Source organism: Sus scrofa, chromosome 13 (genome assembly GCF_000003025.6).
Source record: "Sus scrofa isolate TJ Tabasco breed Duroc chromosome 13, Sscrofa11.1, whole genome shotgun sequence".
NCBI classification, from domain to species: domain Eukaryota; kingdom Metazoa; phylum Chordata; class Mammalia; order Artiodactyla; family Suidae; genus Sus; species Sus scrofa.
The window spans coordinates 72,479,605-72,493,300 of record NC_010455.5 but is presented as its reverse complement, the minus strand read 5'-3'; the positions used below and the strand labels follow the sequence as shown (position 1 = coordinate 72,493,300).

At 50.0% G+C, this 13,696-nt stretch overlaps 1 protein-coding gene across 4 annotated transcripts in view; it reads right to left on the bottom strand.

Moving 5' to 3' along the window:
- The window catches only part of MGLL (monoglyceride lipase), an 88,570-nt gene extending 75,664 nt beyond the window's left edge, over positions 1-12,906 (bottom strand). Inside the window, exons 1-3 of one of the 4 annotated variants that reach the window (XM_021068336.1) lie at positions 12,308-12,472; positions 11,984-12,028; positions 11,384-11,528 (exon numbers count right to left, since the gene is read on the bottom strand). In XM_021068336.1, coding sequence (XP_020923995.1) covers positions 11,384-11,528; positions 11,984-11,993 — 155 coding nt within the window. In that variant the 5' untranslated portion in view covers positions 11,994-12,028; positions 12,308-12,472. 4 annotated transcript variants of the gene reach the window in all.

The window sequence follows — 13,696 nt, the reverse complement described above, 5'->3', positions numbered from 1 at the left end:
ATTTTACTGAGGATTTCTGCATGTCTGTTTCTTTTGGTATCTTCCTAATACTGGCAACTTAGAATGAGTTGGGAAGTGTTTCCTCTTCTCTTTTTTAGAAAAGTTTGTGAAGAATTAGTATACTTCTTTACATGTTTACTAGATTTCAATGGTGAAGCCATCTGGGCCTGGACTTTTCTTTATGGATAGTTTTCTGCTTGCTAATTCAATCTCATTACTTGTTATATAAGTCTATTCAGATTTTTTATTTCTTCTTAAGTCAGTTTTGCTAGTTTGCATTTTCTAGAAATTTGTTCACTTCATCTAAGTTATCTAATTTATTGGTATATAACTGTTCATATTATTCTTTTATAATCCTTTTTATTTATGAAAGACTGGTACTAATGTTACCTCTTTCATTTCTGTTTCTAGTAATCTGAGTCTTCTCCCTTTCCTCCTTCTTTTTTTTCTTAGGGCTACACCTGCAGCATATGGAAGTTCTCAGGCTAGGGGCTGAATTGGAGCTGTAGCTGCTGGCCTACACCACAGCCACAGCAATGCAGGACCTAAGCCGCACCTGCGATGTACACCACAGCTCATGGCAACGCTGGATCCTTAAACCACTGAGCAAGGCCAGGGATCGAACCCATATGGATACTAGTCAGGTTCATTACCACTGAGCCACAACAGAAACTCCAGTCTCCCTTTCCTTCCTGATCAATCTTGCTAGAGATTTATCAATTTTGTTGATCTTTACAGTCAACTTTTGGATCTGTTTATTTTCTCTATGGTTTTTCTATTCTCTATTTCATGAATTTCTGGCCTCATCTTTATTATTTCCATTCTTCTGTTTGCTTTAGGTTTAACTTACTCTAATTTTTCTAGTGTCTTAAAGAGAACAACTGGTCCTATAGCCAGCTCTAGCTGCAAACAGCACCAGGAAAGGAAAACGGAATATTCACACCTGATTAAAACCAATTATGAACTGTATCCCTAGGGACAAAAATCACTAAGAATGAAGAAGGAATGGCCACAGAGAAGGAGCTACTGGGTCTGTACAGTACTGACAGGGTTTACGCCTGGCATCTTCTACTCTTGTGCCTGATGCTGCCCCAGACTAGCCAGTCAATTGGGGTTTGCTGAAACCAGGTGGTCTTAGACACAGGACATCAAGGCAAGGGCTAAACCCACTGCAACTTCAGACAGGCTGGGGCACCCACCAAGAAACAATAGACAATCACAAGTGTGAAAAGTCAGGATCCGCATGCAGGCTCAGTCATGGAAGATTAACCCCGTTAGAGGAAAGACCATGTGAAGACACAGAGAGAAGGTTGCCATCTACAAGCCAGGAAGAGAGCTCTCACCAGAAACCAAGCTAACCTGCACCTTGATTTTGGATCTATAACCTTTGGACTGGGAGAAAATAAATGTCTACTGTTTAGGCCACCAGGTCTGTGGTATTTTGTCACGGCAGCCCCAGCAGACTCATACGACAGGCATTTGAATTCAGGATTCTGAACCAACCATCCCAAACTTATCTCCTGCCGTGGACAGTGGACTATAGTTTCCACAGACTTCCTGTCATTTTCAGAACATGCCTCCTGTGTGAATGTAGTCCTTCCAACACAGAAGGCTCCTTTCCACCTTCAAGGGATGACTTAAAACATCTAAACTTTCCCCTGAATCCCCACCCCTACCCCCACACAGAATGTGTGGCCCTCACAAGCAAGCTCCCACAGTGCATTGAACTATCTTCCTGATAAATGTGCAGAGATGTCTTCAAAGGCAGAGGGGGCAGCTTCATTTCTGTGTCTTCAAAACAGAATGAGGCATGGCACATCCAAGGAGTTCAGAGAGAACTCATGCCACTGGAGGTGTGTGATCCAGCTAACCCTGGGTCTCCAGGCTGATCTGAGGATTCTCCATGGCTGTCTATCATGGTGCTGAGTTTACATCTGAAGCTCAGTTAATACTGGCTGAATCGTCTCTCTATGTCAAGAGGAAGCTGACCCCACTCTAGATTCTGGTGTTCATGAGGACATCTGTGTTACATGGAAAACATTTTCCACTGGCCCACATTTCCCTACAGGTGTGTTTTTACATACGGAATTTTACTTCAAAGTAAACTGGCTAAAACCCAACCACCTCATATCTCAGAGGGTCACCTGCACAGAGTATCCTCATCCTAGGGGTTAGTTAACTCCTTCAATGACACTTCTGATTTAGGTGTTCCATATTCGCACAAAAAGTTAGATAGATCCTCTGATCTACACTCGATGTAAACCCTTCTATTCGCTTCCTAGGAATCCATGCCAGAAGGGACTTTTGAGCATCATCTTGCCCAATCATCTTACTTTAAAGTTCACTCATTCATGTATTATTATTATGGTAAGTTCACTTATTCATTCAACAAACACATTTAGAGCCCTTCGCGTGTGCCAGGCATGAACCTCTACATAGGGCGAACACTAAGGAAGGCAGAATTCTGCTCTGGAGAAGCTCACAGGGTGCTCTACCATGAGATGAAAACTACACCAGAGTTACAGGAATCCAAAACCCTCTGAGAAATTGTTAGAAGGTCCAACTGAAGTTCTTCAGAGGCAGAGGCAGAAATAATACGTCAACCGTGGTTTCCCGACACTCAGCACAAAAATCTTTTTCCCATGTGATATATTCAGAATGACCACAAGATACCCTCCCTGCCTCCAGGCTGACAACAGTAGATGTTCAACAGTATATGTCTGCACACCTGACACAAGCAGAGACTTGGAAGGTGCACCGGCATTTGTTCTCTCCTGGGAAAGAATGGGGACATGGGGAAGAACACTGTTGCATCCGCCAATGGCCCGCCAGGGCTGGACACTCCAGACCAGCAGCTCCTAGCTGGCTGCCAGCCCCGCTCAGGCAGCAGTCGACCAGAGATGGAGAGAGCCCAGCCAAGCCCAACACCAGCTGCCAACCCAGAGAATCCTGGTGCACCGACCACCCTGCCACTCCATCTGCAGCACAAGCATTTCCACATAACCCGCTATGCTATCAAGGCCTGCAACCCCTGAGGACGCACAACCTGAGAACCAGGTGGGTCTGTCTGCACTGGCACTCAGCCTCCATCCCCAAGGGTCACCTGGCCCTCTAGCCAGTCAAAAGCCACACTTCAAATACTGCCACAGGGGTGTGACATGCAAGAAAGTGTCTCATTTCCCAACTGTGTTACCACAAAAGGAATTTCACCACCAACGGCTTCCCCCAACTTTGTAAATGAAGCGTCTGTACAAGTTTACCACGGAGTTTGAAACCTCACTGAAATGGAACTGAATTTTAACTGTTAAGAAAAAAATAAATAACAAAGAAAGGCACATAGTCTGGCATCACTGAGAGAGAGGTAATGGGGGGATCTATGAGGGTCACTGCCTTCACTTAAGGTCCATGTGACTGATGGTGGAGGGGAGCAAAGGATGGTGGTAGGTAGCAGACAAGCCACAGAGCCCACCAGATGGATGGTGAAGGACACACACGATCACACCTCATTCCTGGGTGCCAGGCACTTGATCCGCCCCAGAGGGAAAACATACTACCACCTGGGGGAAGGTACTGCCATCAAAGACCATCACGCTGGTCCAGTGATGGCCCCCATCCCCCACCCTGTCCTCATGAGCTCAGGTTGGTCCTGGGCATCTGGCTTCAAGGCCCAAGCCATTCTCCGCTGCACCATCCTGTGCAGGTCTCTCAGACACCAGTTTTCCCCGAAATGTGTCTATAAGACTGAAGAGGATAAACAGAGCAAAGGTCCTAAAATGTCTAAAGGCCACAGTTTCTAAACAGGGCCTCCACCTCCTGCCCCACACCAGCCCCAGGCAACTGTGCTCACCCTCCAAGCCTGTCTCCCCCCTGCATATGATGGGATCGGTCCAGAGTGTGAGCACCACGGGCAGCCCCCATCCCGAGAGCCTAAGTCTGTGACTACCTTCCTTTCCAGGAAGGGCAGAGACTCACTTCTCCATGATCTCCAAAGGTCTGAGAGCCCTCCACACTTTCAGGAAGCCCCCAAGCTTAGGATAGCTGCTGGCTCTGAGGGTTCCATCACGTTCAAGTCTGAGCTTCCCCACCAGAAAAGGCAGGGCCCCATTAGTGACATGCTCACCTGCCCCTCCTCTCTGTAGGACACATTTACAAGCTCCTGCTGAGGGCTGACCCCTTTCTCAGCACCAGGGACACACGTGTGCATGGGGGGCCTGTGTGTAGGTGTGAGAAGTGCTTTGCAAGCTTGCTGATGGAAGCTTTCCCTAGATATTACTCTCCCAACCCCTGCTCCAGGGAGGCAGCAACTCAGGCGACAGAGCCACCAGAACCCTGAAGGGAGAGCAGGTGTCACCTCCATCTTCATCTCTGTTAATCCTGCCTGGGGAACCTTCCAAACAGTCTGGCTTTGAAAACCTGTCCAAGGAAAGGAAGGCCAAATCCACGTAGCTCTAACAGTACCTGAGGACACATTTCCCCAAACCCCCCTCTCCTTCCTTCTGTTCTGCTCTCCTCAACAGTGCTGCTCCCTCCTCCCTTCCTTCCAGAATATTGAGAGTGGTGACTCCATGAGCAAAGCTGGTCTGGACCTGCCTGAGGAAGGAGGCCTGCCTTTTCAACTCTGTACCTCAAAGTGTGTGCTGGATGCCAGGACAGAAAAAAGTGGTCAGCACAGGGTGGATGGAGGCGTGCCAGGAGATGGCCACCAGTGTGACATGGCGCAGCTCCTCTGGCAGCTCTCAGCTGCACCCACCCCCTGCTAGTGGACCAGGCCATCAACACAGAGAACAATGTCACCCCCAGGTCCACTTGAGGGCCACCAGTCCTCCCACCCCACCACAGGGAACAAGCCTGTGTGAAATGAAAGCACCACCTACCAACAAGAGGCTTGGCTGACCCTAAATATGGGACAAGGGTCACCCTGTGATCTCAGCTGTAAAAACTGGCACCACTAAAGACCATCTCCCCGTTGACACAATAACCAATGGTTTGGCTGGCATTCCGGGACAAAGTGCATCTGGGATCAGCATCTAAACCTAAAAGGTGCCGAGAAACAGACAATGGTGGACAATGGCTGCTATTCAGGAAGCAGCTTATTTTGCTATTTTTTTTCTTCAACTCCACTGCAAAACAAAGCCAGATTTGTATCTGCAGAACATTCTTATAGCAACTGGAAAAAATTATCCCTTAACGAAGCTGTTGGAAAAATCAACTGCAAGAATAGCAGTGGCCTTTCCTCTTGCCATCAAAAGATCCTTGCTATTCGAAGAGTCTTTTTTAAAAAAGCCCAGAAGAGATGCCCTATTTAAAAATAAGGCAGTGTGCTGTGCTAACAAAGGCAGAGGAACCAGGAGGACCAAAAGCTCCACACAAGAGAAAGGACCCTTTGGAAATTTTTAAAATAGGCAGAAGAAATCTGAGGTAGCACTGAAAGGCAGTGATATGATTAAAAATAATGTCATTGCTATAAGATGCACAGTAAGGTCCGTCTTCTCAGTGTTTTAGTGGAAACTGCATGAAATAACATGTATACGTCAAAGCATTTTAAAAAATTAAAAAAAAAAATTTTTTTAATGGCTGCACCCACTGCGTATGGTAATTCCAGGGCCAGGGAGAGAACCTACGCCTCTGCAGCAACTGGAGCTGCCTCAGTTGGATTCTTAACCCACTGTGCCACAGCAGGAACTCCCACAGGCACTTTGTGATTCCTCCCTGAAGGGAGATGTGGAAGACAGGATTCCTGTCTTACTTCCAGCACTGGCATTTTACTAGTGACCATTTCGCCCAGCCCTGCTCCCTTACCTCCACTTCTACTGGCTCATCAGGGCCGCCCTACTCATGTGTCCTACAGAATTGGTGGCTCCACACATTAGAGTCAGAGGCAGCCCCAGTGTCTTGAAGGCTGAGCAATCTAAAGGTGTGCTGAGCAGGAAAACCCTGTGCGTATCCCTGTGAGTTGTCACCCAGGAGCTCTTCCCCTACTCCATCCCCCATCACTACTGGTACGGTCAGTCCCCAGCTCCCACAAGGTGCCACTATCACGCCTGACTCTACCCTCTCCACGTGCCACCTGGATGGCAGCAAACACCTTGGGCCAGCTGGCTGTCTGAGCTATGAGACTGACTTCCTCACTTAGAGCCCGTCCCAAGCTCCCCACCCAAGAGACTCGAGTCTAAGCCTGTAGCTTGGTTTGCCAGACCCAAGGATGTGGTCCCTCCCACCTCTCTAGCATCACTTGCTGCCCTCTCCAGCATGCCCTTCTCACAAGTGCAGTACCATTCAAGGGCACTGGCTGAAAAGTTGAGTAGGAGCTTAATACCAGACCACATTCTGCTCATCTGACCTCACACCTAAAGGGTTGTGTCTACCTGGGCTCCTTTTCCTAACAGGGACCATGGCTCTGCGTGGCCTAGCGTCAGTTCTGACTCTAGGTACTTGATACATGGTATTGCAGTTACCTGCCTCTTCATCAAACAGAGCAGTTTTGCCACCCTCTCCTGACCCTGGTGCCCAGCACCACCTGGAACACGTAAGCTTGAATGAATTGGAGCCTGCTAACTGGCACATTGGGTGGGAGCGTAACTCAGGCTGAGCAGGAAGACATGAACCCCTGGGGCGTGTCTTCCTACAGAGGCTTGGGGAGTCCAGGAGCCACCCCAGATCTTCCCAACCAGAGGAACGTCCAAGGGGCTGGGTGGTCATAACCACAGAGACCAACAGAATGTTCAAAACAGCTACTTTTAGGGACAATTGGGGGATGCAATTGGGTTGGCCCTGGGCAGGATCTCAGTCAAAGGAGTGTAAAACCTTGTCACATAGGTGGCAAGAATTCAAATGGGGAAGAGGTCATGAGGGTTGCAAGCAAAGATGTGCGTAGAACCTGTGGAATGCTGCCCAGAACACTGAACCCACACCCTAGGCTGGAGGAAAGAAAGGCACCAAGGAACCCATACACAACCTGACTGGAAAGCCCAAGGGGGAGGGGAGGGCAGGGAAATGCCAATTTAACCTATAAAAACAAAATGTCCAGAAGGCAGCTGGGGGTTGAAATCCAGTCCAGCCAGATGGGGGAGAATGCATCTCGTGGTAGGCATCAGGCTGGCTGGGAGGGCTCCTTATCTCCCAGAGTCACATGTGCCACACCCAGGTGGCTGGTGGCTGATGAGAGGATGACAGGTGGGTGGCCAGGAGGGAGGACATGCCATAGCATTTACAAAGAGCCCAGCTTCAGGAAAGTGCTGCTTCTCCAAGTGAGTCTGCACAGGTGGAAGGAGTGTCCTAAGACAGACTGTGAGGGCTTCATAAAGAAAGGGAGCAATATGACTGAGGAAAAGGTACGGCAGGGGCTGGGGACATCAGCTGAGCCCCATTCTGGGGAATAGTGATAAGGAGGAGGCGGGGCCTTGGCTTACTGACCCATCCACTGACAACTGCCACCACTCTGAGAAGTGATGCCACATTCCCTCCCTGCCATGGGCCCCACTCTCAGCACCAACCCTTGTCACCTAGAGGAGAGCCTGACCAGCTGAGATGGAGGAATTTGGAGAGGAGGGAAGGAGTCCGTGGTGACCAGGGGCTGCGGGTTGCTGGACCAAGGCCAGTTCCTCACTGGGGCAGGAAAGGAGAAGAGAGTGAAACCGAGCATCTGGAGAAGGGACTCTGGGGCTCGTGCTGGGAGGTTCCTGCAAAGGCAGGACATCTGGAATTTCCCTGGAGGAGACACCTGGGCATTGGCATCAGGCCAGCTGAGGGACAGAAACAAGACAGAAGCTACAGAAGGAGAGCCTGGTAAGCCCCTTGGTGTTGAGCGGGCTCCCTGGACACAGAGCTCAGGCAGCACTAGGGAAGCCCCCGCTGGGACTGAATGAGAGGAGCACCCGTGCATTTACGTCATGCCAGCCTTGCAAACAGACAGGTGGGCATGGCCCGTCCCCACCAGGAGCTAGTGCTCAAATGGTTCACACGGTTACAGCGAGCTCTCCAGCTCTCCTGGTCCAGTAGAAACAGGGGAGGACTTCTTTGGAACCAAGTCATCAGACTGAATACCGTTTTAGACCCTCACCCCAGACCCCCAACACTGTGGCTCAGTCATGTGTTGTATGGGGCAGGACAGCGAACAATGCTCAGGGTCCTCAGAGGTGCCTTTAAAGGCACCGAGGGCCACATGGTGGACTGAATTCAAAGGTGTGAAATACTACCTGCGGGCACAGAGCCATAGGGCAACTCAACCCCAACCTGGCCAGGCTCCATTACCCCAAAAATACCATCTGTGGAAACTTGCTGAAGATCCAGTACTTTAAAATTCCAAAGTGCTGAGTGTGGATAAGACAGCTAGTGCTCAGGGCATCAGAAGACTATGTACTTCAGAATGGATGCATCTTTTCATCCATTTCCCACTTTTAATATGTTATGAGCAAACAATGAAGGAGAATTAATTATCTTATCACTCTTTACCATAAAACATCATCTTTACCCTAACAAAAAAATCTAAGAATTTATCAGGAAGTTAGTACTTAGAAAGACAAAAGTCCATCTTGCTCAGTAACTGACTTGGAACCAGAGGAATCTGGACACAATGCAGATGGGTTAGCTTTAAAAAAGAAGAAATAATGATACCATCAGCCTCGCAGGTTGAGGAGAAGACAAAATGAGATCAAGTCTCAGAGACTAGTCCAGACTCCAGAACAACTGATCCTCAGTTCACAAGGTAACTCTGCTCCTCCCCGAGTATGACATTTGTTCCTACCATAAAAACTACCCAAGGAGCACGAAATTTGCCTTAGCGCTCTGAGTGTAGGTTTTAAGCCTCTGATTCTGAAAGATTAAAGACTGATTTAGGGCCTGCTCTGTGTTTAAAAACAGCCTTGTGTTTGGACGCACACATGGTAATGGCCATCCCAGAAAATGTGTTCTTCTCTCCCAGGGTCCAGGGTAAGGTGGCCGGTATTTATACAGACACAATTTGTTTCTATCAGCAGGTTAAGCTGGTTCCCCAGCCACAGAACACTCGTGACCCTGTGTGTTCCCAGCTGCCTGCTAAGCCGGTCCTAGAGCCCAGCAATTCCCCTGCAGGCACAATGTTCAGCAGGTGCTATGGACAGGCCCAACTTGTTGACCAGAAAACCACCCCAAACCAGTGCCTACTAATAGAGACAGGCATGGACCGCCCCCTGCAAAACGGTGGCTTCTGAGGTCCCAAGGGCCTCTGTGGGAAAGACTTTTAAAAAAGAGCAGGTGGAAGAGCAGAGAGGGGATGTTTGCCGGTGCTTCCCCCACAGATTAAAGCAGGGAAGATTCTGCGAACAGACAGGCGAGGGGGGTGGCAGCAGCACAAGGCCCAGAGGATACGCCCCAGAGGGGACTGGCTGAGGCCAATGGAGATGGGAGGTCCTCTCCCTGCGCCTGGAAGCAGCAGGCAGCAGTACTGAAACAAGCAGCTGAGCTGTCCCAGGCCTTTTGAAAGGGCAGGGCTGGGCTCAGCTACTCAGATGCAGATACGCTTCCACCCAAGTCAAGGGTAATGGACTCTGCCCCAGACCCCACCACCTCCTCTCTGCTCTGTCTGCCCCATCCCCCCTCCAGGACCCCAAGATGCAGCAACCACAGGGTTAACATCTGTCACCGCAGGGGGTCTCCAGGACTTTCCAATTGAATTGGTCAGGGCTGGCAGGGATATGTTTTAAAGATCCCCTGATTGGGTGGGGGGAGGGTGAGGGGGGAAAAGGCAACCCCATCTATCTGCATCATCTCCAGCAGGTGGAGGCAGAGGAGGTAGGTGGGGGCCTATTTTCTTCCAAAGCCCAGGGCCCATCTGCCTCGACCATCCCCCGCCATTCTTTTCTCCATCAGCATCCGCCACAAGGTAAACACTGACCCCAAGAGACTCTCGGTTTAAATTACTGGGGTAGGGGAGGGGTGCCATCTCTAACTGGAGCAAAATCAAGGGAGAAGAGAGAGCTCCCACAGTGCAACATGAGGGGGGTACTGTTAAACCACTAGCAGCCCAAAGAAGGGCAGCCGATTAGGCTATTCCCAGCCCACCAACAGCTCCTGACTCGTCTGCATTCTACTAACCTCAGTGAAGACAACCTCCCCACTCCACAGAGAAAACCCCCAAAGTCTGGGGCTCAAACATCACCAACTTCTATCCCCAACATTGTGTCCTCTTTTTTGTATATTGATCAAATAATGCACCACATACCACAAAGTTGTTAGAAAGGAAGCCAAGAGTAGGCACTTCTACAGCCAGTTAAGGCAGAACAGAGAATTAATGATAACGCCTGCCAAGCATCTTCTAACACGCACTCTCACACAGAGGAAATCCTTAGCACAGACATTGCCAGTCCTGGCAGAAACTATTAACAGCCCATTACAACAGCTAACTTATATGGTTGCCCTGAAGCTATGATTTTAAACCAGGTTTTTAAAGTCCTTATCTGTTTTTGTTTATTTGTTTGTTTTTTAATGTGCAGCTACCTGGATTATACATACCTTGTTGAAAATAAAGGAGACATTTTATAGCTGTGCTAGAGTCAGGTGATGAATGAAATACAAAGGGAGACATAATCCTATGAGCCTCATAGCACCACACATGACCCCTAAGAGACAAGAGGCCTATGACACAGGTAACATGTCCATAGAACAAAAAATGCTTGCTTGTCACTAGACCAACTGGTTACCACAAATAATTTCTTTCCTTGAACAACACAAACAAGCAGGGTTTCCCTGTTTGACACAAGAGGAGGGAAGCAGCAGGGGACCAGCTGTCGTATTGTGTATAGTCCCAACGCCTGTTTCTAAGAGTAAGACAAATCCTTGATGGAAAATGTACAAAGTAATTGAGCTGGCAAGAAATCAGAAGGAAATACCCAGACCCCTTTCTTCCTGTTACATACTCATGACACCTTCAGAAGCTCAGAATCAAACAGGAAAAGAGAACAGAAGTTACCATATATATATATATATATATATATATATATATATACACACACACACACACACACACACACATATACACACACACACAAATATATATATATATACACATACTGATTTTCTTATCTGATTTGGTGGTTTTCTATGGTCGTTGGGTTGAATTTTAAAGGAATGCCTGCACAACAGGAAATCAATTCCAGTATAAAAAATAAAGTCATGTGGAATTTTTGAAAACTGCCATACGGTAGAATCCGTATCCCAGTTGTTATCATGAAAATAGAACTCCAGCTTCTTAATTTCAAAAAAAGATGAAATATAAATCTCAGTTTTGTTAGCCTGCTATGCTTGATGTTAAAATGGCATACGAAGTAGGTCACCCAAGAGCTGCACATGAAGGGGAAGAGGGGACAAGTACCACCAGGTGCATGTGTGCTCCATGTGGGGGACTCACCTGGGTGTAGCTGAGGGTTTCCAATACCTGCAGAAAAGGTACTGTCCGTCAGCATTGACCAGGTGAGGGATGTCCTGGTATGGGACACTCTGTGGGGTCCGCCGGGGGGAACCTTCCTCTGGCATTCTGAAAGGATCTTCGGGTCCTGGAAGGAAGAAGGACATATCCCAAAGTCAGAAATACTGCAAAACACACAGAGATGAGGAGGGAACCCTTCTTAGAAGTCAGTAACATTTTTAAAAAAGCAGTTTTAAAAAAACTCCATTTCAAAGATTTAAAAAATACATATATTTCTTAGGACTGAAAAATTCCATTTGTTCTTAAGAAAAATGCTCACTTTAATTTTTAAGTGCCTCATTACAGCTCTTTCCCCCTTCCCATCTGTGTTTATTTTAAATCATTTCAGGAAACTTCATCTTAAAGACTATTTTAGCTGTAATCAAGTGGAAATTACAGTCAGCTCTGTGGGTATAAAGATCCAGCTGCAAAAGACGGATCTATCTTAAAATCCCCAAGGAAGTTTCAAAGGGGCACAGTAAGGAGGTGCATGATACTCTGATGAATTCCTCCTTCTGAAATTCCAAGGATGCCATGACAAACCTGTTTCCATCTTGTCCTGGCTTTTGCGTTCCACAACCAAAAAGCCTGGAGAGTCACAGCAGGGCAAATAAGAGCTCTTCCCTCATCTCGGCGGTCACCGGGCGGCCTGCAAGGCGCCCCACCCCACTGCGCCCCACCCTGAGGAGCCTGCCTCCGCTCTCACTGGGGCCGCCCTCCCTCTGCGGGGCAGGCAGCCGGCGCCTGCGAGCCCTCACTACTAGTTCACCACCACTTTTCCTAAACAAACCACTGAGGCTGGGAAAAGAGAGCCCGGGAGCCCAGGGAACCAGCTCTGCGCGCCCAGGCCCTCACACACACACACACACAAACGTGGGTCCCCAAGGAAAGTCAGCCGGGCTCCCGACAAACTTTGCCGCCTGCCCCTTTCCGCCAGCGCTGAGAATGCAGCCTTGCGCTGTCCCTGGAAGCGTCTCCGCTCAGGGACAGTCACGGGGACTCAGAGTTGACGGGGACAAGTTGGTTCTGGGCTGGTGCGAGGGAGCAGGGCGCGCGCACCTGTGCACACGCAGACACGCGCGCACTCGGGCACAGGCGCGCGGGAGCCCATGCCGGGGACGCGGGGAGCCAGGGACGCCCCACCCAGGGACGGCTCGGCAGGCGGGGGCGGGGATGGGAAGCATTTACCGGGGCCACGAGCGCCGCTGTCGCATCCGCGAGCGCGGTCCTCGTCTGCAGCGGGCCCAGGCGGGAGAGCTGCGCGCCGCTGGCTCCGCGGCAACAGGGCGCGGCGTCCGCGCTGCCACTTATCCCAGTTCCCCGCGGGGGTGGCCAGAGGGGGTGGGACGCGGGAGGCGGCGCCGGGCCCACGTGTGCTGCCCGCAGATCCACCACACCGCTCCTCCCTGCCCCTCCCTGCCGGCCGAGCCGCGCCCGGAGTAAGGCGCCTGGGGACCGTCACGCCCCGAATGGAGCCAGATCTCCGGAGCCTCCTCGGGGAGAAGACTCGCCACACCCACGCGCGCACACACCACGCGCGCACACCCACCCGCCCAGAGATACATGCACGCCACACACACAAGCACACAGACCTCCCCACACATACACACGTGGACACCACACACATGGCACACAGACACACACTCAGTACACTAAGATAGAGGACATCCACAGCGACACAAAAACCCACTTGACACACATAAAAAGGAATACAGACTGAGAGGCACTCAGACACCAACACCCTATGCCGATACAGAAACACATCACACACACACACACACACACACACACACGCAAAGCTGGGGTGGGTGCACAATCCCCAGGAGGTAGGGAAGAGCCAGTCAAGTGAGGCCTTGCCCCTTCACCGTGCCCTGAGAAACCCTCTGGGGACCCCCAACAAAATCCTTGGGTCATGTACACAGGCCAGGGGAGGTCTGAAGGTCCCACCACTGGCAATGCTGCTGGTGGGAACACAGGGAGGAGACTTAAGAGTCCTGACCACACTGGGCTCAGCATCAGCACCTCCATTTGCCCTGTGAGTCTCAGTCTCCTCACCTGCAATCCAGGAGCCACAATATCTGTGTCCCCAGGGAGTGACAGATGTCCCCTGCTCACACTGACCTCTGCAGGCCCTTGTGTCCTTCCTTCTTTGGCAAAAAACTTGATCCCACAGCAGTATTTAAAGGAACTGCTGTCTTCCAGAAACTGCTGTCTCAAAAGTCACACTGTCTGAACCGGGGCCCAGGCTGCTTAGGG